This window comes from Aegilops tauschii, chromosome 7 (genome assembly GCF_002575655.3).
Source record: "Aegilops tauschii subsp. strangulata cultivar AL8/78 chromosome 7, Aet v6.0, whole genome shotgun sequence".
NCBI classification, from domain to species: Eukaryota; Viridiplantae; Streptophyta; class Magnoliopsida; order Poales; family Poaceae; genus Aegilops; species Aegilops tauschii.
The window spans coordinates 67,710,279-67,733,006 of record NC_053041.3 but is presented as its reverse complement, the minus strand read 5'-3'; the positions used below and the strand labels follow the sequence as shown (position 1 = coordinate 67,733,006).

General features: G+C 42.3%; 1 protein-coding gene across 1 annotated transcript; it reads left to right on the top strand.

The window, feature by feature from the left end:
• The first annotated feature begins 3,261 nt into the window (after nucleotides 1–3,261).
• On the top strand, nucleotides 3,262–14,887 carry LOC109738781 (MADS-box transcription factor 23-like). The gene is made up of 8 exons (XM_020297880.4): nucleotides 3,262–3,588; nucleotides 3,705–3,786; nucleotides 10,989–11,050; nucleotides 11,710–11,809; nucleotides 11,893–11,934; nucleotides 12,066–12,149; nucleotides 12,701–12,867; nucleotides 12,961–14,887. Exons 1-7 carry the CDS (start codon nucleotides 3,407–3,409, stop codon nucleotides 12,839–12,841), a joined length of 693 nt encoding a protein of 230 aa, XP_020153469.1. The 5' UTR covers nucleotides 3,262–3,406; the 3' UTR covers nucleotides 12,842–12,867; nucleotides 12,961–14,887.
• Nucleotides 14,888–22,728: the final 7,841 nt, after the last annotated feature.

Sequence of the window (22,728 nt, the reverse complement as noted above, 5' to 3'; positions counted from 1 at the left end):
TTTTATTTACTCCTAACTTTCCATACATGATCTTTTTGACATGTAGACATGCAGTTTGCATGATGCAACTTTGAATGCTGATATTTTTATACAAAATTGTTGGTTAAATTACAGACTTATAATAAAAAATATAATGATGTTAAGCTTTTGAACAATCTCAGTAAAAATGTACATATTTATAGTCAAATTAAAGAAGCTTAAGTCTTACTGTATACATATACTTTTAGCACTACACCGTAAGCCAATAAAAGTAATGCTTCTTTGGCAAATACCCATAATAGTACCACTTCTTATTTTATTTTATTTTCAAAAAAGTCGTGCAACTCGGTTTACAGTGACTTAAAGTTTCTGATAACAGAAAATGTCTATTTTTTTCTAGTTTTGGGAGGGCGGGGGGGGGGGGGGGGGGGGTCAGGAAATAGACATGCTTCAAGAACATCATCAGTACACGTTCTTAATTCAGTTCCTTCCAGTGCTATTCTAATTTAAATAAGCTAGAGTAAAGACAGGAAAATCCACTCAAGTAATCACATTATTGTTTGACTTTAAGGAAGCTAATGGAGGAGAGATTATCAAACTTAGGAGTCTTTAAAAAAAGAACTTAGGAGTCATAGACTTATGTTTAATGGAAAATCAACTGGAGAAGAGCTTACACTGTATTAGAGAAAAGAAGGTAGCTGACCTCCCTCAGTTTGTTCTTATTTCTGCTAATCATTGTACCAACTTCCATAATCACGGCGCTAACATTTTCTATAAGAATGATAATAACTATGTGTCTCCTGATACCCGTTTTATGAACAAAGTTTCTCCAAATATATTCTACAACTGAACGAGAAGGTTCAGCAATATTTCTATCACTCTGTGTGCAATTTTACTTAGTTTCCCATTATCGTGTAAAGTTTACATAATACATATTTGAAAATGTTATATTACATACGTGATAAATCAATGAAGTGACCAAAACTGACTGACTTGGAATTACATACATATTTCATCAAGATAATATTTCATCAAGATAATATTCGACTCTCCGGGGAAATAAAGCTTATCCATGAACAAAACTTGGAATTAAAGAACAAGGTAACTCTTTTTTTACTGTGCTGTCAAAAAAAACTGACTGACTTGACTATGTACCAAGGCCTTTTGGGAGTTTGAGATTAATGGTGCTGCTTGACATTGTTTTCAGCTTTTTATATTGAATGGCTCTACTAAGGGTGCAACATGGTAGTTGACTTAACAGTTTCATAAAGATGCAAAATCCGGGAGTTGAACTTTTTTGTAGTTGTATCATCTTGTTGCGGTGCAAATGATCAATAAAATGACGCTGATACAGGATTTTCATTTGCAAATGCATGAGATGTATTCGGTATTGATTTGTCATATATATGTGCACTTAAGTTGTTACACCAGGCTTTCAACTATCATGGAAAATCGACCACTGCTGCCTCCTGTAGGAGTTTAGGCCGTGTCCTCGTGTGTCAGTCCAAGTGTGGCTAATCATCCTCTAGAATATGACTCCTGCATATAATTGTCTTAATCATATACTGCTAGCTTGATCAAAATGTTTTCACCATGTATGTGAAGAACTTGAAGTAATTTTCAAGTGCTAATGTAACTGAGATGGGAAAAGAAAGATGGTTTAATTAATAATTTAACTGGAGAAGCAAGAAAGCAGCAGGGAGAATCAGTGCCTCCAGCTTTGTCCAGTCATCCCAAAACACTTGAAGTACATACAGCTGAGCTGATGCAAGAGCAAAAAGAAAGAATCAAACCAGATCAGATCAGAGTGGTTGCATCATTAAGGACTACAAACTAAAGATCAAGTGGTGCCATACTGCCATGACTCAGAGCACCAAATCTGGAAGGAAATCATCTTTACTCGGATCTAATTCATTACTGGCTCCAATCGAGGTCGAAACGCCGTCACTCACGTGGACTGCACATTTTTGCATCGTGCTCTGTGGCCACTTTACTTACTAACCTTAAAACTGTCCTTTTTTGGATGAGCCAAGTGGACAGCTAGCTAGCTGGTACATATGTGTGCTCATGAATCTAGAAACCTTAAACAACATGGTACTACTACCTAACGCTTTATAACTTGGATGTTACCAATAGCACCCAAATGCCAATGTTCCTGGCGCACCCACCTCAATAAGTATGGCTATAGTTATTATATCCGTCAAAAATGACAACCAACAAGGTTTCCCCAAGTGTGAAATACAAACTTAAACATATAATACTGTAGTCACCATATGCAAGAAATGAATTTAAAAAGAAACTGAAATTCAGGTATTTTTCCGCACATAAAGGTTTCGCCGACGTGGCCAACTCGTACGAAAGACGCAACCGGGTCTATTGGTTGTGGTGGATCTACGACTTCTTAATCCGTAAGATTTGGCATCTTACACGTAAGAGCATCAGATGCGCGATATTGGCATAAAAAATCGTACCTCTATTGTTGAGAAAAAGTCATGCCATTTGTCGCCTTCTACATCGACCGTGTTAATACGCAATTGGACAACTATACGAAGATATAGGTACACGCTTATGAAGAAAGTGTATTACCCACATGTTACATGGTAACATGACGAGATACAATTGGATGGCTCCACCAAGATATGAGCCCACAATTTTCAATAAATTAAGTGCCACTTACAAATCACGTCGTAATGTGTCGAGATACACCCACATATTACAAGATAGGAGCGCACCATTTCCAGGAACGAGGTATGACCACACGGTTTTGAAGAAAGTGACAAACCAGAAACCACTTGCCTCTGAACGAAATGGAGCAGGTTTTACCACTCCAACCTCAGTTAGAAACAAATCTACAACTTTGAATAGGTAGCTAACACAACGCTAGTCTGTTTCAACGGTTCGAAGAAAAAGCGTCTGGCTTGGTAGCTGACGCCATATTCTATGGCAATGGCATGTCCAAAGCCCATAGGCTATCCTCGTACAAAAAATTTAAACTATGAACAGTCGCAACAATATATATATTAGGGATGTCCTTGTCGCAACCACCGAGGAAAATAGTATGTAGTGGGCCATTCATTAACCTAATTTACAATTAAAATAGTATTGAGCAGTTGTTTAAGCGTAGCTAGTGTTGTCAGCACATGGCCATCTCGATCCCTTTTCGTTTGTAGACCATTACAAGCAAACCCAACAATACAAAAATAGCTAGCTGGATCAGAAACAATAGCAGCTGGGGGGGGGGGGGGGGGGGGGGGGGGAGGGGGGGAGCTTCAACTAGCTAGATTAGATTTCACCCAGATAGTGGAGAAGAAACAATTAGCAGCCTCTAGCTTAGCTCCATTTCCATCGGTTGTTAATTACTTTCCTCAATCGGCCGGCCAGCCGGCAGGAGAAAGATCTAGAGAAGAAGAAGAAGAAGAAGAAGAGGATGGGGAGGGGGAAGATTGCGATTGAGAGGATCGACAACACAACGAACCGTCAGGTGACCTTCTCCAAGCGGCGTGGAGGGCTGATGAAGAAGGCCCGGGAGCTTGCCATCCTTTGTGACGCCGATCTCGCACTCATCGTCTTCTCTAGCACGGGTCGCCTCTATGACTTCGCGAGCTCCAGGTCTGTTAGTTAAACAATTTGTTCCCGCACCCTCCCAATACTCTACTGATCAGTTACTTAATTTCATCCTCTCATAGTTTGGATGTGTTTCTATTTTATTTTTCTGCCTTCATCAGTGGAATGGAGGCAATACTAGAGCGGTACCAGGAGGCAAAAGAGGAGCACTGCGGAGTGTTGAATCCAACATCTGAGGCAAAGGTATGTAAGTATGTATGCATAGTAGCTTTTCCACGCCACATATATATTTACCGAAGGAAAGAGAACGGTGAAACGAATAGCAAACAAGCTTGGATGACGATCTAGCAATATGATCTCTGATGGTCCGCCTTTGAGTGGAATTTTGTCTTATATTTCGTAATGCTTCAAACTATGAATTAAAGATGACAGCATGTATGATTGATGCAGAAACATAACCCAGAGGTATTCCTCTCCCTTTGTTAAAAAAAATAGCAATCAAGCTAGCTAGATGTGCATATAGCTCATTTCCATGAACTAATTAACTGAAGTGGTTAATCATTCAGTTGAACGGTTCTAAATTCCACGCAAAAATAAAAAAGTTGAACGGTTCTAAACAGATTTTCGCCATGGTGGTGAAGGAGGTAAATAGTCTCATGGGTGAAAGAGAGTCTTTGTTTGCTCATATTTCTAGGGAGCAAAATAAAATTAGCCGTGTTTTTTTTTCAAACCATGCAGGAGAGCTGCATGTATTATATTAAAGAAAGAGGGATAAACAACACGATCAATCCAAAACAACTCAGAAAAAAATAGAAAGAGGGAAAAATTAGCCATGTTCTTGCAAACTTTGGTTGTCAGGAGGATCACGCTGCTGTTTGGATCCAATCTAGACAGGACAATATCCTTAAGTGTAGTAATGAACTTCTTTGCTCTTCAGTACCCTTTTTACCACCGTAAAAAATAAAAGCAAACCACCAAGTCCAAACAACAAGTGCAAGTGTCAGAAGAAAATAATAAGAACTCCTACCTATTAGTAATTGTCGTACATTAGTGTCTCCTCACGGAAATAAATATCTAATCACAAAATTTAACGCCAAACGAATTAGGGAATCACAATTTGTTATTGATTAATTAGTAGGTTAGAGCATCTACATCTGGGCTAATATGAGCCGCTATATGTCACGGAGGCGCGTTTGGAAGCGTACGTGGAAAGGACAAATACACCCCCTATATGTTCTCCCGTGCAACCACATCCCCACTTCTAAAACCTCAAATGCATGCAATGACATGCACATCCATCATTTGACCATACAAGTACACGTAACAATGAATTTAACACACAAATAAAATTTATTTGGAGAGCAGAATACATGGTTCAATTATAAATTATCCAGAGTGCATAATTTAAATGTAAAATTACATGATTTCCATTGTGGAATCACATATGCTCCGCAAGGTCATTCGGTTGTTGCACATGTATCTATTGATTACAAAGTTTGTCGATGCATTTTTAGAAAGTTCACAACATGCTCTGCATCTTGTTTCAAGAGGCAGACATGTACTCCACACGTTTGAAAATCTTGTGTGTGTGTGAGAGAGAGAGAGAGAGAGAGCGAGAGAGAGAGAAAGAGTAAGAGAGAGAGAGAGAGAGAGAGAGATAGATAGAGTGTGTGTATGTGCGTTGCCCCTTAGCCCTCATGCTCCACAATCATGTTATGCAAGACTACACAACACATCTCATCAACTGCCACAATGTCTTTGGTCGCACATCATTGCAACTCCACAAACAATACCCACTGAGCTTGGATCACTCCAAATGCCCTCTCCGCATCCTTCCTACCACCTTCTTGCATTTTTGCAAAGAGACGTCATTTTTTACCTTGGGACTTGGATATAGTCTTCACGAACGCCGCTCATCAGGTAATAAATGTTATCAACAAGGTAGTATTCCATTGTGTAGTTATGCCCGTTGACGGTGTAGTTGCAGCCCAGGGAACAACTATCTTGCCCTTTATCGAACCCTTGAAGTTCAAAACATGCTCCACTTGCCTCTCCATTTCTTCCTGGATGCTCATCATCAACATAATGTCAGCACCTTCGACGTCTAGATCCGATGAATCCGCAAAATCCGTGTAAATGAATTGATCAAGCTTCTTGTTCTCAAATTCATCATCCTGCTCATACATTGTTTGCCTACAAATGAGCAAAAGAATCAAAAAAATAGTTCAAACATTTTGTCGAACACAAAGATGGCGAGGTGTATGTCCGGAGGAGTAGGATGTAGCAGGATAGCGTCCAGGGTGCCAAGGACGGACGAGAGGCATTTGGGATCGATGGTGGCGGCGCCATGGGTCGGGGACAGCGGCCGAGCTAGTGATTGGGTAGCACAAACAAAGTAGGCGAGGAAGATGGCAGGTCGACAGAGGGTTGTGGATGATATGAAGAGATTTGGTATGGGTCCGCCTATCGGATCCGACATGGAGGACACGTTCGGGTGTCTTCGTATCTGCACAGTGGTGTTAAATAGCCCGAGCATATGGGAAGACTTGGGGGGGATTCTGCTTGGGTGGCGTCTTTGGGTCCAGCAGATGGTGTTCGTAATATCCGTCCGGACGTTTTTTTGGGGGGGGGGGGGAGGGGGTACGGTTGTAGATGCTCTTAGGTCTTACTGTCTTAGTCACGTGAGTGATGCACATTACACATGATGTTACTTTATCGCATGAATGATGCCAAAGGGCAAGTATGTCACATCTTTATATCTTCATTTAGGAATTCATGGCCATTACCGGAAATGCTCGGGTCGGAATTTATTATGGCTAGGTGGATGGGCCAAATGTGATATACAACTAATGATTGGGGTCTGGTAGAGTAGTTAATGCATATTATTGTTCAAAGAATTTCATATTATTGTTTGAGGATTTGGATCCTTAGGTAAAAAGCCGAAGGATTTCTTTGGGGAAAAAAATTCCATGCATTCAAACCTCTTTGTATAACTACTTTGTTTTATCAGTACCATCTGACACTCTTTGATCCAAATTCCTATGTTTTTCTAGTCATACAGGATTCAAGAGAAAAAAATATAATTCCGATCACGTGTTTTTCTCTTCTTTTCCTTGCATTTTGAGAATCATGCAAATCAAAGAGGACCTAAGGGCCTCTATGGCTCGGATTATAAAAATATTTGAACAGCAAAAGGACATCAAAATGGCTGTCATGTTATATTAATTCCTACATAAATTGAATACACGTCATACTATAATAGAGCATGTTTGGTCGTACCATAGTAAGAAAATGCAAAAAAAATATCTGAAAAGATTGTGAACATGGCATACTTGTCAAATAAATACAGAAATTCCATGAAGTTGCTCAATGGGAATTTCATTTTGACCTACATGGAGACAATATGAAACATTCTTATGGTTTTTAATCCTACAAACTAAAAAGTCCAATGAAATTCGTTTAAACAAGTGCCCTGAAAATGTTATCATATAGGAGGGGGTGGGGGTATTTAGAAAATTGTGGCTATCACATGACTATACAGATATCCATTGAGTCTTCTAAATAACTCCTCATGGCTATCACATGACTCCTCCATGGCCAGATGGCTTGTAACCCCATGCATGTTTTCTTGTCTCAAGTGTGACCAAGCTACCATAGATTATCTTATGCACGCCACTACAAATGATTCCTACAAATATCTATCTATAAATATTTTAGAAAAGTAATGACAACTAGAAAACCTCCAAAACATCTTGGTTGTAGCTAGATAGTCCAATGATGTCATTAGATTGTGCCACAGTTCTTCGTTTCTTCATTTCTAGAAATACACAGCTACAAAACCTCCAAAACATTTTGGTTGTAGCTAGATAGTACAATGATGTCATTAGATTGTGCCACATTTCTCCATTCTTCATTTCTAGAAACACACACACACACACACATCCTACCACCCCGGGATAGTTACCCTCATGTCTCATATACTACCATGTGGTGATATATATACTACTTTATCATTCTAAGTATGTTCATATACTATATATAAGATACTTCAAAGCAAGTAAACCGAAAAGACTACATGTAAGTCCATAGTTTTTTATATTTTAAAAATACCTTCATATTTATACGTATAAACAATATCGAAATCTTCCCCATGTAGGTGTTCTTGGATAATGTTATCTTTTGTTAAACCACCTCCATCCTTAATTACATGCATATGGTCAACCTTATTACACCGTCTCATTACGAAAATATCAAGCTTTGTACTTGTTCTCAAAAGGACAGACAGACAAAAATAACATGGACCAACAAAGACTAGCATGCCAAAAAGACAACTCTAAACATTCATAAGCCAATCACTAGTCAACCGTCCAAAAATTAGACATAAACTGCCCACTAATTCACTCAGGCTTCTTTGGGCAAGCTCCATCGACTCTTTGTGCCGGACCTTCTGTAGTAACACATATGACTGCAACAAAATTGTAGATGAGAGTATCACCTACATACAAGAATAGGCCTTCTTTTTGTCAAACATGAAACCATTTTTGTATCATCAGATAGATCGGAACATCATTGTTCACCCACGACCAACATGAGAAATCTTAAGATTTATCATCTCCAGTTGGGATCAACTTCTAAGGGCTAGAGGGCATTACAAGGATCTGGATTGCATTGCCCACCAAGTGGTCGACCCAGTGCAATCAACCTATTTCATCATGGCTTGCACATAGAAGCCTCCACTAAGGACATATCTTCACCAAGCGGGTAATCTTAGAGCTCGTATAAACTCTTGATTCATTCACACATAGAACTTGATAGGATCGCAACTGACTCCTAACCATCTAGGATGCACTCACTATCCAAGAGTAACAAGCAAAGTAGATTCACTTGATAAGAACTCCTTGAATGATCTTTGATCAAAGCTTCTCCCAATAATCCAAAAGAACACTCTCTCATAAGGATATGAGTGTGGTTAAAGTGATGAACTTAAGGTGAGTAGGGATTCAAGAAGGGAGTTATTGGACTTGAAAGAATCAAGAAGTGAAAATGGAATCACCCAACACCTTTTCTCTTCTATTCTTGCCTTGGACCTCTCTTCATCTATGGAGCTTTCAACTTCCATAGTCAAGAGCCAAAAATATGCAAAATACTACAAAGTAGGGTGATATTAAAGGCCAAATACATAGCTCGCCATGCAACAAATGCTAGATAACAATAAAAAATGTTGAATGGTTTCTTGTTAATAACAACAACTAAAATGAGTGTCCCCTACCATATTCATTTAACTATGGTGCCCTTTGTTAGTATAACTTTTGGACCAAGAACTGAAGAAAATCTTTATCTCTAAAGGTAATTTAAGACTCAACAATTTTTAGACGTAAAATTGAACCTTTTATCTATTAAAGCCGAGCAAGTGCACGGGGCAAACTCCACAAGTGTGAAAATCCGATTTAAGCAACTCATGGTCCGTGGTTAGCCCTGGATGCACAATCTTAGGGAAAGTCTCATTCGAGTCTGCTAAATGTCGGCCAATGAAAACTCTACTAAGTTCCACATGTGGGTTCTCAGCTCCAATAATCACAGAAGCACTGGCATTCCTACGACGAACAATACTAAATATCCCATGGTTATAGCCGAAAGAAGCCTATCCATGATGTACCTATCCTCTCAAAATCAAATTGACTTACCATTCCCACACTAAATGCTTAAAATTTAACAGAAGTATCATTAACCTTCATGTGTCCCTTTCAAAAGTAGGAGTATGTTGATTTCACTTTAATCGCTGAGAGTTTTTTACCCCAAAATAGTTAGTACTATGTAAGAGAAACTACCACACTTTATCCTTGCTTATCAACTTAAAAAATGATTTTACTCATATCTCACATGTTTTTGACTTCTAGGTCATGAATCCCAAGGCTACATTCGTCGTTAGGGATACATAAAATATTCAACCATGCAAAATGGTACTTTTTCTTCTATTCCTTAGATTGTCAAATGAATTAAGACCGATAATAGTCTAGCCTCTCCCGAAACCTCCCACGATCTCCAAAAAAGATATCATAAGGGTGGGGAGACTCCTTATCACAAAATTAATCAAGACCAAGCACCCTCACCAGGAACGATTCTTGGACTTCCCAATACTAAGACACTCCTCAAAGTGGTCTTCGATGACCTTCCAATCTCATCGCAAATCTTGTGGCAATTTATTAGAGTACCAAGGTATTTAAAGGGGAAGAACACATCATGTAACCAAAAGGTTGCATATACTCAAGTCCATGCTCCTTGGCTTTTCCAAAATAATACAGCTCCCTCTTATGGAAGTTAATCTTAAACCGAAAGACCTACTCAAACATGCAAAGGATTAGCTACACATTGGCAGCTTTAGCCAAGTCAAGATCCATAAAAAGGATCGTGTCATCAGCTTTCCCCATGTAAGTATGTAATCCATTACACTCAATTGTTTCAAGGTACCACTACAGTAGAATGACTCTATACTGACCAACACTAAAACACAGTACTAATAGGTTTGATCGTCTATGAGTAAACAAATGCTAATGGGACCGGTGGTGACCATGACAAAACCCAAAAGAATTGAGCTATGCCAGTAGACCTTCATAGTAGGTCATCGTTGGCATGACCTGGTATCACTGTCTCCCCTAAACTCGCCTTACGTACTATCTCCTCACAGTCTCGATTACATCCTTCCGACCAATGGTGACAAGATCCCACAGCTCCTGCCTTGGATGGCGGGGAGGAGGCCCACCATTTATGTCGTGGGCGAGCACAATGGCATTCTGGAGGGGCAACACGGGGTGGGCACATTGGAGGGACGTTGCAAGGTAGGATAATAGTTGCGCAAAGCAGAGACAGGAGATGGCACTACACCCACAAGTTAGAGTGCGGAGGCAGGGGTGGATCAAGGAAGAAGGTGAAGAAGGGAGGGATTGGGGAGAAAGTGGGTCATGTGGGAGAAATCAAGGGATCAGTAAGAGAGAAGTTCAACTGTTGCATGAGATGGATGGAGGGTAGGGGGCGCAAAATAAGGGTTGGGGTTGGTGGTTTTATATGTGCTACAAGAACAACACATGCTTTGGGTTTTTCCATTAGGTCGATTTTCCCACTGACATGCCCTTAGTGTAAACTATTGACGGTGAGTTATATGCCACAAACGGCCCTTGCTTTTGGTCCATCACTGGTCTCGTCCATTACCTAAATAAATTTATCATTGACGGGCCACATATTTGCCATGGCCCATCAGTGGTGACCCTTTCAGTTGAATTTTCTACGCGTCCGCTTACGGATCACAAGGAGCCCATCAGTGGAAGAGGGGTCAATAGTGTGTCATTATATGTAGTAGTACAGTACGCAAGGAAGCACGGTCATGGGTCTCCTAATTAATTTGGTGTTCTTATAGTTAGTATCTTATTTCATTTCTATTTGTTGGGCAGTTATGGCAGAGGGAGGTTACAACCTTGAGGCGGCAAGTGCAGAACTTACACCACAATAATAGGTAATATTAATGTTCAAATAAAATTAGGTGATTTCTCCGCATGTTGTTGCGACAATTTCAAGATTAATTTTTGACGAATTATGTATGAACGAAATGACCTAAATCAAAACTATTATTTTCAGAAGTAATTGTGTGTGAACAAATAGTATGCATGTATGTTGGACCACTCGAGTTGCAACTATTAAATTGGGGCATGCATGTGCTGCAAAATGGTGTTAGTGGATGATGATGTGTCACATTTGGTGATGTGGAAGGCTGCATGTTAAGAGAATTGAAGTTAGTGGGGATCAATTATTTAGGTATATAGGATAGGATATAGGATGCCAATAATATAGCTATCCAGAAGTTTGAGTGGTTTCATGTGCAAATTGATTGAACGAAAAGAGTGTGCCATACTGCTATGCGTGCAAGATCTCTAACTTGAAGACTAGGCGGGTGAAATCCATGGATTTAGTAGCATCTTTTGTTGTAATGAATGGAGAAGCTAGATTTTTTTCGAAAAGGAGGAATACCCCCGCCTCTGCATCAATCGATGCATGCAGCCATATTATTAAATAAAAACGTAACAAGGTCATAAGGTCTAAAGAATATCATAAACTGAGCAGTAGTCAAAAGCAATAGATAGGTACACTGTTAAACCATGTGACCTCTGATGTTAGGCAATTGTTGGGAGAGGAGCTATCTGGTACCACTGTTCGAGATCTGCAGTTTCTGGTGAACCAGGTTGAGATGAGCCTTCATTCCATAAGAAAGAGGAAGGTACCCTTTTATTTCACCTTCCGTTACCTTCTTTTTATTTTTTATTTCCTCATACATACTTTACTTATAATTGCTTTCTTTAGGAGCAAGTTATGGCTGCGGAGATCCACGAACTCAACCAAAAGGTTCACTACATCTTCTTCATGTTCTTGCTTCTACTGTTGCTGGTGTTGAAATAGCTCAGTTAGCGTTGATTCTCGTATATGCGTCTGTTATTAACAGCTGAGGTATGATGAGATGGAATTTGCTTCTGCAGGGATTGCTTGTTCAGAAGGAAAATATCGAACTTGACAAGAAGCTGAGTATTGCTCATGAGCAGAACATAGAGCTGCGGAAGCAGGTAAGAAGTGCCATGGATTCTCATGTACTAAACGAATGCTAGTAGATATAGCTAATATATCCTAGCTTGTCATCTGATAGCCCAGATATACTTAGAAATTAAAATAATTATTTATAAACCACATTTTATAACGTATGCATTAGCAAGTCATCGAAAGAATTAAAAGTTAAATTTGACTTGAAGTTCACATATAGATGATTAGTATATGATCTGAAAAAGAAGAGACAAATTTGACAGATCAGTATAGAACCCATACATATATTATTGGGTGGGTTTTATTCAATATTTCACATCCCAGATAGTGTATTAGCATGACTAACGCAGATTCAAGAAAAATAATTCTTTCCTAAAAAAGTCATAATGTGTTGACAAATTAGAAATGCGATGCACCCCTTTAATTTAAACAAAAATATGTGTTGGAATTGGTTGCAAATTATATAGCAGCTCTAGCTAATATAACATTGACCATATATATTAGCTTCAGTTTTTTTTTTTACTGCAAGGATAGAAGGAAGCTGGCAATTGACAAACTATTAATGTGTGTTAATTAGCTTTCCGCGGCCATGAAATCGAGTGAGCAGCAAGCCTGCGGAAGCAGCTCAAAAGCTGCTGCCGGATTATTGTTGTCTACTAGAGTACGTGAACCAAATATTGACCTTGAGTTGCGCCAGCAGGAGCATGAGGATGAATAACATCTACTATACGTCCACTGCATGCAGTAAGTACTGTAATCCATGTGCTCAATCGCATGCCAAACAAGTCGCAGCTAATTACATTTCTAACTTCATGTTTATTGTTTTGCATGAGACAGCGTCAAGCCGTTAACTGTATTTTCAGTGCATGCGTGACCGAACGAAGCTCTTTCGTGTGCAATTTGCACCTGGTATGTAGAAACAATCTTGAAGCACACACCTGCTTAGAGCCATATATATTTTTTGGTGTAATATATAGAAGCAGCAGACGTAGTATGTATGTGAGTCTAATTACTCGATATACACAAGGAGGCAAGAGAAGATCAAGTATATTATGAACGGACATGTTTCCCAAACTTAATCATGTTTTTGGTTACTTGTATATGTTGATCACAATTCAGAACCTAATTAATGAGCTTCTGTTTTTTGCGTGGGACCTAATTAATGAGTTGAATATGGAGCTACTAAGTTTTTGTTGCGAGTCAGATATCGGCCGTCTACAGATATTTGCACAACTTTGGAGGTCACGGTGTATTATGTGTTTAGGAATGGATGAGAGTATCCCCATTTCCATGCGTTTGAGATTATTAGCCACTAGCAGTATAGTCAATCCTACCCTATCATGTTCTCATAAGCCCTTCTTTTACTCCGATAGTATTCGGATAACAATTGATGCAAAGAAAATGGATACATTTTCATATTATGATGAAAAGGCAAGTGTAATAAATAGAGAATCCGATTGTGTCATGACTTATTGTTCCATTTCTACTCTATGAGATCTTACGGAATCTGTTCATGGATGACATGGTTGAGGTATGATCATAAAAAATATTCTCCTCCAGTGAACAAGGCTATCCTACGTAGGTAGGGGGGACTTGCGTGTTGACATGGTAAAAGACCCACCCTAACATGCGGCCATGTAGAGAAAATGGCTCATACATTTCCGTTATATTATGATACTTACATCCAATAATTATTTTGCAACTATACAATAAATCATATGTATTTTAGTTTTAGCTCTCATATTCATGTTCCACACAATCAAAATTCAAAAAATATATTGCAATACCCATAACAATGCACAGGGTATGATCCAGTTTGAGGAGTGATTGTGCCGATATACAATTGATCGATGCCCCAGATGGAATTAGCTGGCTTCATAATGCTAAAAGATTTTCAGTGAAGGTTCTTTTTAATCATGCTCTTACGTTGAATGGAGTAATTGGCTTGTCATGTTTTTTGGGGTTTTTTATTTGGTTGGTTCTAGAAGATAGTATTTTAACCAAGGGTGTGGTTAGGAAAAGAGGATGTAAGGTGATGATCTTTGTCTCTTTTTTGGGCCACACAAAAGCAAATACCACCATTTTCTTTCATTGCCCGATTGCAAAATATATCTGGAATGTGGTTTGACGTGTTGGTGGCTACTTTTTGCAAGTCTTAAGCGCCAGTTAACTAACTGACGCTCATGCGTGGCTAGCACGGGCCATAGCCCAAATAACGAGCGAACGGCTCGGTCACTGGGTTGCACTAGCAAGCTAAAAAGATCATCTAGAAAAACCAGTAATTGTTGGTTTAGAAAAATCTGACATCTGGTCTTTTATAGATGACAAAATGCATATATTTAAAAAATATTAGCAGATTTTCTAGGAGTTCATGAATTAGTTTTTTTCAATGAACTTCAATACTGCTCGTGAATTTGAAAAAAATCATGAATTGGAAACAATGTTCATGAATTTGAAAAGAATTTGAATTAGAAAAAGGTCAACAACTTAAAAGTTGTTCATGAATTTTAAAAATTGTTCATTAATTTAAAAATAAAAGAAAAATAGTAAACAAACAGAAAAGATAAAAAAATGAAAAAAGCGAACAAAACAGGTAGAAAACCCATCGAAAGGCGCGGAAAGAAATAAAGGAAAAGAAAAACCCAAAGTATTTAGAATCTTCTCAAACCCGAGACTAGCAGAAGGGTTAGGATGATTGGCCCAATGGGGGAACGCGCGCGAGCAATGCGTACAAAGATTGAAGTAATCGATCACTCGATGCTAAGACTAGTCATAAAAAAGAGTAACTTTGAGTAGTGTCATGTATATCGACACTAGTCTATGACTCTATATTATTATTTTTATAGTGCAAAGTATCATATAATTGGTATCATAGATATCAGATTGTATACTCATTTTCCCTTGGTTATGTTACGATAACATATTAGAGCATGGATAATAGTATAGCCAGCTGCAGCCTATATGATGGTGTCATGTCTTCTATTGCCAAGTTTATAGCCGGTAATTACAATAGTTGGATATAAATATGTACTGCTTTATTGATGTATGGCCCCTCTCACTCTCTCACAGAGTCTCTAGGAGCACATGTTACAGTTGACTATTAATTAGTAACCCGCACCTTCTCTTTCCGCTTCCCTCTTTTCCAACTCAGCAAAAATATAATATTTAAAGTCTTACAACTCGCCTACATCATATTATTGTACTTGATCTTATGTTACTACAAACACATCTCTCTTTATTAACTACTTGCCACATAAGCAAACTTGTCTTAGTGTGCGTTCTGTTACTACCTAAGTTGCTCCCACTATGGCTAGTCTAAGCGTTGAATAGAAAATTGCGCCGGATGAACCACCGGTTACTGGTTGTTACTCCCGGTGGGATCTATACTGGCTCCACAGATTAACAATAGTCTTTCATGCGCACTTTCCCCTCACTCATGCTTAACTTTGCAGTTCTTTCCGAATGGGCTCGCAAAAAAGAAGGAATTTCTTGATGATATGAGTAGTCTGTCATCTCTATTAAGCCAAACTCTCACATACACCACCACTCGAAAGAATCGAGATCCTCGTCGGCCCACAGGAACGTCCCCTCTTGGCACATGTTTGTGCGTCCAGTCCAACACATGTGCCATGATGTGTGCCACGAAGGTTCGCAAACATCATGCACAACATGACCGCGCACCTGACCCGCAAACATCCGTGTAACCGCAAGGGTCGGCTCTGATAACAACTTATAACGCCCCGGACACACCCGTCGGTTACTGACCGTTGCTCCTGACACAGATGAACACTAGTCTTTCTGCGTATTTTGTCCTCGCTCGTGCGAACCTTGAACCAACTTCTCAATCGGTCACCCATCCTAAAATTTCTCAAGTTGAGCACGCTTAACTTTGAATTTCTTTCCGAATGGGCTCCATGAAAAAAAAAAGAATTTCTTAGTGATATGAGTAGTTTATCATCCCTATTAAGCCAAGCTCACCAGTCTAAGCGCCGAATAGAAAATGCAGACTACCATACCATCCGTGCCTCAACTTTGAGCGGGCGCCCGAGCTGTTGTGTTGTTTGGCCTGACCCATGTGTTGAGTGATTGAAGCGCCCAAAATAAACTTGGGAGCCCCAATGTGACCTCCATGTGTCAAATTAGTTATGATTCCCACAGGCTCCCTCCAACTAGGTCGGCCCATTTAGCGTATAGTGACATGGTTCTTGTAGTGAGCTGGCTACTGTAACGGCTCAGGTTAAGGTAGTGGCCTTATTTTTTCATTTGGTTTTCGAAGAAAACAGAAAAACATAAATTGTTGTAAATTTTAAAGTTTTAAAAATACGAACATTTTTTGAAACAATGAACATTGCGGGAAACACTAATATTTTCTAAAAGGAATTGAACTTTTTTTCTGAAAACGCGAGAGTTTTTCAAATTTGTTGAGTTTCTGAACATACTTTTAAAGGATGGACTATTTTTTTCCAAATACTCAAATATTTTTTGAAAAATCATTGATTTAAAAAGTGAATACAATATTTTGAAAGCACAAACTTGTTTTCAAATTTACTTTTTTATAAACGTGTACATTTTATAAAAAATGAACATTGTTTAAAAAGCATGATTTTTTTTCAAATTTGCAAATATCTTTTCAAACTTTTGAAAAAGGAAACCCCAAAATAAACCTGTAAAGAAGAAACAGACAAAAATTAATATAAACGGCGCGGCCAGCCATTCACGCGGAGCGTTGAAGCCTTCCAATAAGAGTCCGTCTCCAATCTGATCCCCTTTCTCTCCTCTAGCTCCGGCCAACGCGGCCTCAATCTGATCCACACTATGTTGTCGCCTACGTGCACCCACATTCCTCTCATCTCTCGCCCACATGGAGCCGATCAAACCCACCGCCATCCTAACAAGCAAGACCCTTCTCCAACACGAACCCGCTGACGGTGGAGATGCTGCGAGCAGAACCATCAGCAGCCTCCCTTTCCACCTCACGGAGAAGATCCTCCACTGCATCAGCCCGCTCGAGTTGGTGCGCCTTGCCACCGTCTGCAAGCGTCTGCATGTCCTAGGCGGCGACCATCTCCAAGGTGGACACCGGCGGCAGCTCTGGATCTAGAGCGTCGCCGCAGCTCCTGCGCCGCCACAGCGCGGACGCCGGAGCTGGACCCTTCCGACCCGCGCGCAGCTCCGCTAGGACAGTGCAGTCTGCACCGCCCCCGCATTGTCTCCTTCCCCCGCTGGCCGCTCCTCCACGCTGCACTCACCGCTGGCCTGCATGGGCACTCCAGAATCGGAGGCGCGCGCCGCGCGCAGCGAGAGACAGCGGGCACGAAAGAGGGACGCGATGAAGCAGTCCGTGCGCCACCGCTGCGGGATGCAGGCGGAGCCCGACCAAGACGAGTGGCTCCTCGCATGGGTCTACCGCCGATCCCTTACGACGGCAGAGACAGCCGCTCGCCGTCGCCCGCGGAAGAACGCCAAGACACTCCGGCTTGCTATTGAGCAGTCGAAGCAGGAGGCGAAGGAGGTAGCGGCGGAGCAGGCTCACGTCGCGAAGATCCAGGGCGAGACGGCATGCGCTTTCTTTAGTAGTGGAGACGGATGACACTGCGATGTTGCTCACCAACTGGGAACAAACAAAGGCGCGATATCTTTCTCCGGTGGTGTGACTCTCTTCAGGACTTTGCCTGAGCCTCGACGTTGTAGCTGTTTTTCTTCTTTGTTCATTGCATGCTAGCTTTTCTTCAGCACCATGCATTGGTCATTGCGGGTTTCATCCACGGTTTATTTGTACGTTGTTGCTCATTGTAATCCTGATCAGTTGATGACATTGTTAATTCAAAACCTGCTCGTATGGAGCCTCATTTTTTTTAAACCAGGAAAACCTTGGTACTCCCTGAATGTGATATAAGTTTTTCCACTGAAGTGACAAATATAGCTTGAGAAAAACGAGTCACGGAAACATGAAATAAAAATAAGGCCTCCTTTGGTTCATAGAAATTTTGTAAGAATTGTGAAGGATAGGAACTTCATAGGAAAAATTCTTTTGAAGCCCTTTGGTTTGTAGGAATGCATTCCTATTCATGTGTAGGATAGGATTCAAACCTTCACATTTCAAAGGGAAAAAACATTAGCCTAGACTCAATAAAAAAATTCCTGCCATATGCATCAAATGACATGTCTTTCTCTGTAGGAATTGAGATGCATGCCATCTCACTTCCTATGATTTTCCTATTTCTATACTATTCTTATCCTATGAACCAAAGAAGGCCTAAAAATAAACCAATTAACCGTCATAGAGTAGTAGACCTTAATTTGGAGCTTGGATTTCAGAAAATAGTAACAATCGCCAAGCATCAGGGCCGGCCCTGGCGGGGGGCAGCAGGGGCGGCCGCCCCGGGCCCCAGAAATCCAGGGGCCCCCAGCTAGCCCAGCCCAGGCCCCAAGGAGAGAAGGACCAGGACTAAAAAACATCTCTACTCCTAATGGACGACTTGATGAATAGTCTTCGCGGTTTATTTTCGCTGGTTTTTTCGTCATCCTCCCACCTCCGTTAACTCGCAACCCTCCCGCGAAAAAAACCCATGCCAAAAAAACCCTACGATCGATGCCTCGTGCCCACAGCAGATCGTTCTCCGCCGCCACCCCCGCAGTCCCGCACGACCTTGCCTCCTCGATCCCACCTTGACATCCATCTCACCGCTACCTCTTGCTCCGCCCTGCCGTGCGCCGCTCGCCGCCACCGTGCCCGCGCTGTCATCCCCCGTATCAACTCCGCTGTCCGAATCCCGCCGCCGCCGCGCCTGCGCCGCCGTCCCCAGTATCCACTCCGCTGTCTGAATCATGCCGCCGCGCCCGTCTCGCGGTCCGTGGCCGATGATCGCGTCGACCGGGACCGCGTCCCTCCCCAAACGGCGGCCATGATGAAGGGCGCTGCTCGGCTATGGAGGCGGCGGAAGATGTAGGCGACGCCGGCGGCGGCCGCTCCACCGGCCACCGCCCGGAAGCTGGTGTCGTGGTCGAGCTAGGCGGAGTGGCGCTTCGTATGCGAGGCCATCTTCTCCCCATACCCCGACCCTGGCGCCGCTCTTCGCAGGGTAGGTATCCTCTTCCTGAAGCCCCCCCCCCCCCCCCCCCCCCCCCCCCCCAAAAAAAGTATCAGGTGAATCGTGAGAAATCTCTTACTGTTTCATTGGTGCAGACCGCGGCGTGGCGGAGCAGGGGCTGCCTCCTGATCCCCGTGGAGGTCACTGCGGCCCTCTTCGAGATAAGGCTGCGGGATCCCTTCTTCCGGTACGTTGTTTGGATGCACAGTTCCAACCTTTTTCTATTGCGTGTGGATTGATTTGGGACGAAGTTATATATGTGATAGAAAATTTTCCTCTAGGACTGGAGTGGCTTCGGATGATAAGCTGGAGTCGGACGAGATGCTCGCCTTGCTATACAGTATGGCAATCATCAGGTGAGGAAATTCCTGGTGCTATTTTCGCCTGATGTGTGGAAATTGAATAGTATTGTTGATTTACTTAGGGAAAATGGGCCAGTGGTTCTATCACGGTGCCAAAGGCAAAACACCGCCTTTTATCAGTGTTAGAAATTTATGATTTTTGGTCTACCCCATATTTATCTGCGCTTATCCGTGGTGCCGCTCACAATTCACATCTCTGAGGTTAGGGGGTAGGGACCTTCTTATACTGTCTTTCCTGACCGACGGACTGACTCGCCGGGTCCCCGCTCCTCGGGGCCAGCCCCTCCTCCGTGCCGGATCGCGCATCGGCTTGGAGGCCCCTTGGGGCTGCCGCCAGTGCGGGAGTCCTGTGTGGCCGTGCGGGCTGGGGACCGAGCGGCGGGGCCCGTGTGCGTTCCTGGCGAGGGCTTGCTGGGGCTGGCCGGGATCTGAGGTTGGTTGATATGTTCATGTAAAGAGTGACACTCCCTCCTTTTCCTTTTTATCCTCATCCCAGTTCACGTGCAGGGACTAGATTGCTGGCTAGATCTTCCTAACTCAACCACTTGATATTAAACTCTGTACGTGTATAGCTAGATTGCTTGCTAGATCTTGCTTTATAACTTATTCATTGCCTGCCATACAAAGGTTCCGGTTTTGAATTTTGTTTCAGATTTTAATTTTTGTTCTAGCTCTTTTTTGTACAGACAATGTGTATGGCGTTTAAACGATGATTATGACATTGCGAGGCCTGGTATAGATTGTATTTATCATTTGTTTATTTTCAGTTTTGGTTAAGAGTTGTTACTTGATACACCTACGTGCTTTTAAATTGCAGGTCCATGATGCAGTTCTACCTCTCTACGTGCTTTTATAATCATGTGTTTGTTTTAATTTGATTTTCTCATATATACATTGTAGGTGTTCCTATTTATGTTTCTTGCTGTCACAAAAACGCTATCTTTGTTGTGGCCAAATAATAAGGAGAGATAAACATTGCCGCTACATTATGTGCTTATTCCATCATATGTAAATATTAAATTAATACGCGATCATCCCTCACAGTAAGTGACACCTTTTATTTCGTATATCTGATGTACAATGCACAATCATCTCTCGCTGTACATGAGGACCATCAAAAGGTTTGCTAAAGTTTAAAAAGTGCCCAATTGATAGGTCACGTCAGGATTGGGCGTGCATCTCTAGAACAGAAGGAGTGGAGTAGAAGGCATCAGGTATGTGGTTACGGCTTGCTGTGTTCGCCGGGCTCTCTCGAACAAGAAGATGTGCTACCATGAATTCCACATCTTGCCGCTTGTTGTTTAATGGTATTCACTTTGAGTAGTGATGCTGTGGCTATGTGGATTTGTCGGTGAATTGCCAGCTTTGATCTGTTCGGGTTGGTGATGAAGTGAGATGGTTTGTCGGTGCAGGTGTGACGCATCCATTTGAGTATAGGAGTACCGATGACATATGTGCTGAGGTGCTGAGGCTTAAGGGTGCGTCAACCAGCATCTGGCCCCATGACCTCAACAGTGACGGAGCCAGGTACACAGCCAACCATTCACTTTCCTCTGAATTGGGACATATGCTTTCAACAATGAGGCTGGCCTGTGTGTGTGGTAGAAGTCCACGATGCTCAATCTCTCGTTGCTTCTTTCTCTAAATCCTCTACATGCGTGGTAGAAGTCGTTCGAGCATGCACAAATCAATACCAAAATTTACCTGTTTCTTTCTATATGTGTGTACAACTTTCTCTTTAAGGAGCGAGTAGGTGGAGCACAAGGGCAATTTGATACGCCAAATTCCCACTAATTGCATAGTTAATGATTCAAATCTTAGCATCTCATAATGGATGTCCAATTACTTAAAACTAATTTTATTTGTATATGGAGTATGGCGATCTGTTGTAATGTACATATCGTTTTTCGTATATCATGACCTCTTTGTAATGTTTGCTTCGAGCACTTTTTTCTGCTATCCCTTGAGATTAACTTTCGGAAAACTAATTCGCCTTATTTTGAAATATAGATATTAATTGTTGGGATCATATCCATGTACCATCATCTAAAACCCATGTATTCATGAGGTGTGGCGTTAATTTCGACTAATCTGCCCCATGGACGGAATCTCAAGACCATGATTGGCAGACCAACCCACATACAATTCCTTGAGACTAACATCTACCCAAAGTTCTGTTGGGTAACGTAGCAGAAATTCAAAATTTTCTACGCATCACCAAGATCAACCTATGGAGTAATCTAGCACCGAGGGGAAGGGGAGTGCATCTACATACCATTGAAGATCGTGATGCGGAAGCGTTGCAAGAACGCGGATGAAGGAGTCGTACTCGTAGCGATTCAGATCACGGTTGATTCCAATCTAAGCGCCGAACCACGGTGCCTCCGCGTTCAACACACGTGCAGCCCGGTGACGTCTCCCACGCCTTGATCCAGCAAGGAGAGAGGGAGAGGTTGGGGAAGACTCCGTCCAGCAGCAGCACAACGGCATGGTGGTGATGGAGGAGCGTGGCACTCCAGCAGGGCTTCGCCAAGCACTGCGAGAGACGAGGAGGGAGAGGGGTAGGGCTGCACCAAGAGAGAGATGTTCTCATGTCTATGGCAGCCCCAAAACCCCCACTATATATAGGGGAGGGGGAGGGTTGCGCCCCCATCTAGGGTCCCCCCCCCCAAGGGGTGCGGCCAGCCCTAGATGGGACTTGGAGGGGCGGCCAAGGGGGGGAGAGAGGGGGGCGCACCACTAGGTGGGCCTTAGGCCCATCTGAGCCTAGGGTTTCCCCCTTCCCCCTTCCCCTGCGCCTTGGGCCCCTTGTGGGAGGCGCACTAGCCCACCTGGGGGCTGGTCCCTTCCCACACTTGGCCCACGCAGCCCACTGGGGCCGGTGGCCCCACCTGGTGGACCCCCGGGACCCTCCCGGTGGTCCCGGTACGTTACCGATAGCACCCGAAACTTTTCCGGTGACCAAAACAGGACTTCCCATATATAAATCTTTACCTCCGGACCATTCCGGAACTCCTCGTGACGTCCGGGATCTCATCCGGGACTCCGAACGACATTCAGTAACCACGTATATCTATTTCCTATAACCCTAGCGTCATCGAACCTTAAGTGTGTAGACCCTACGGGTTCGGGAACCATGCAGACATGACCGA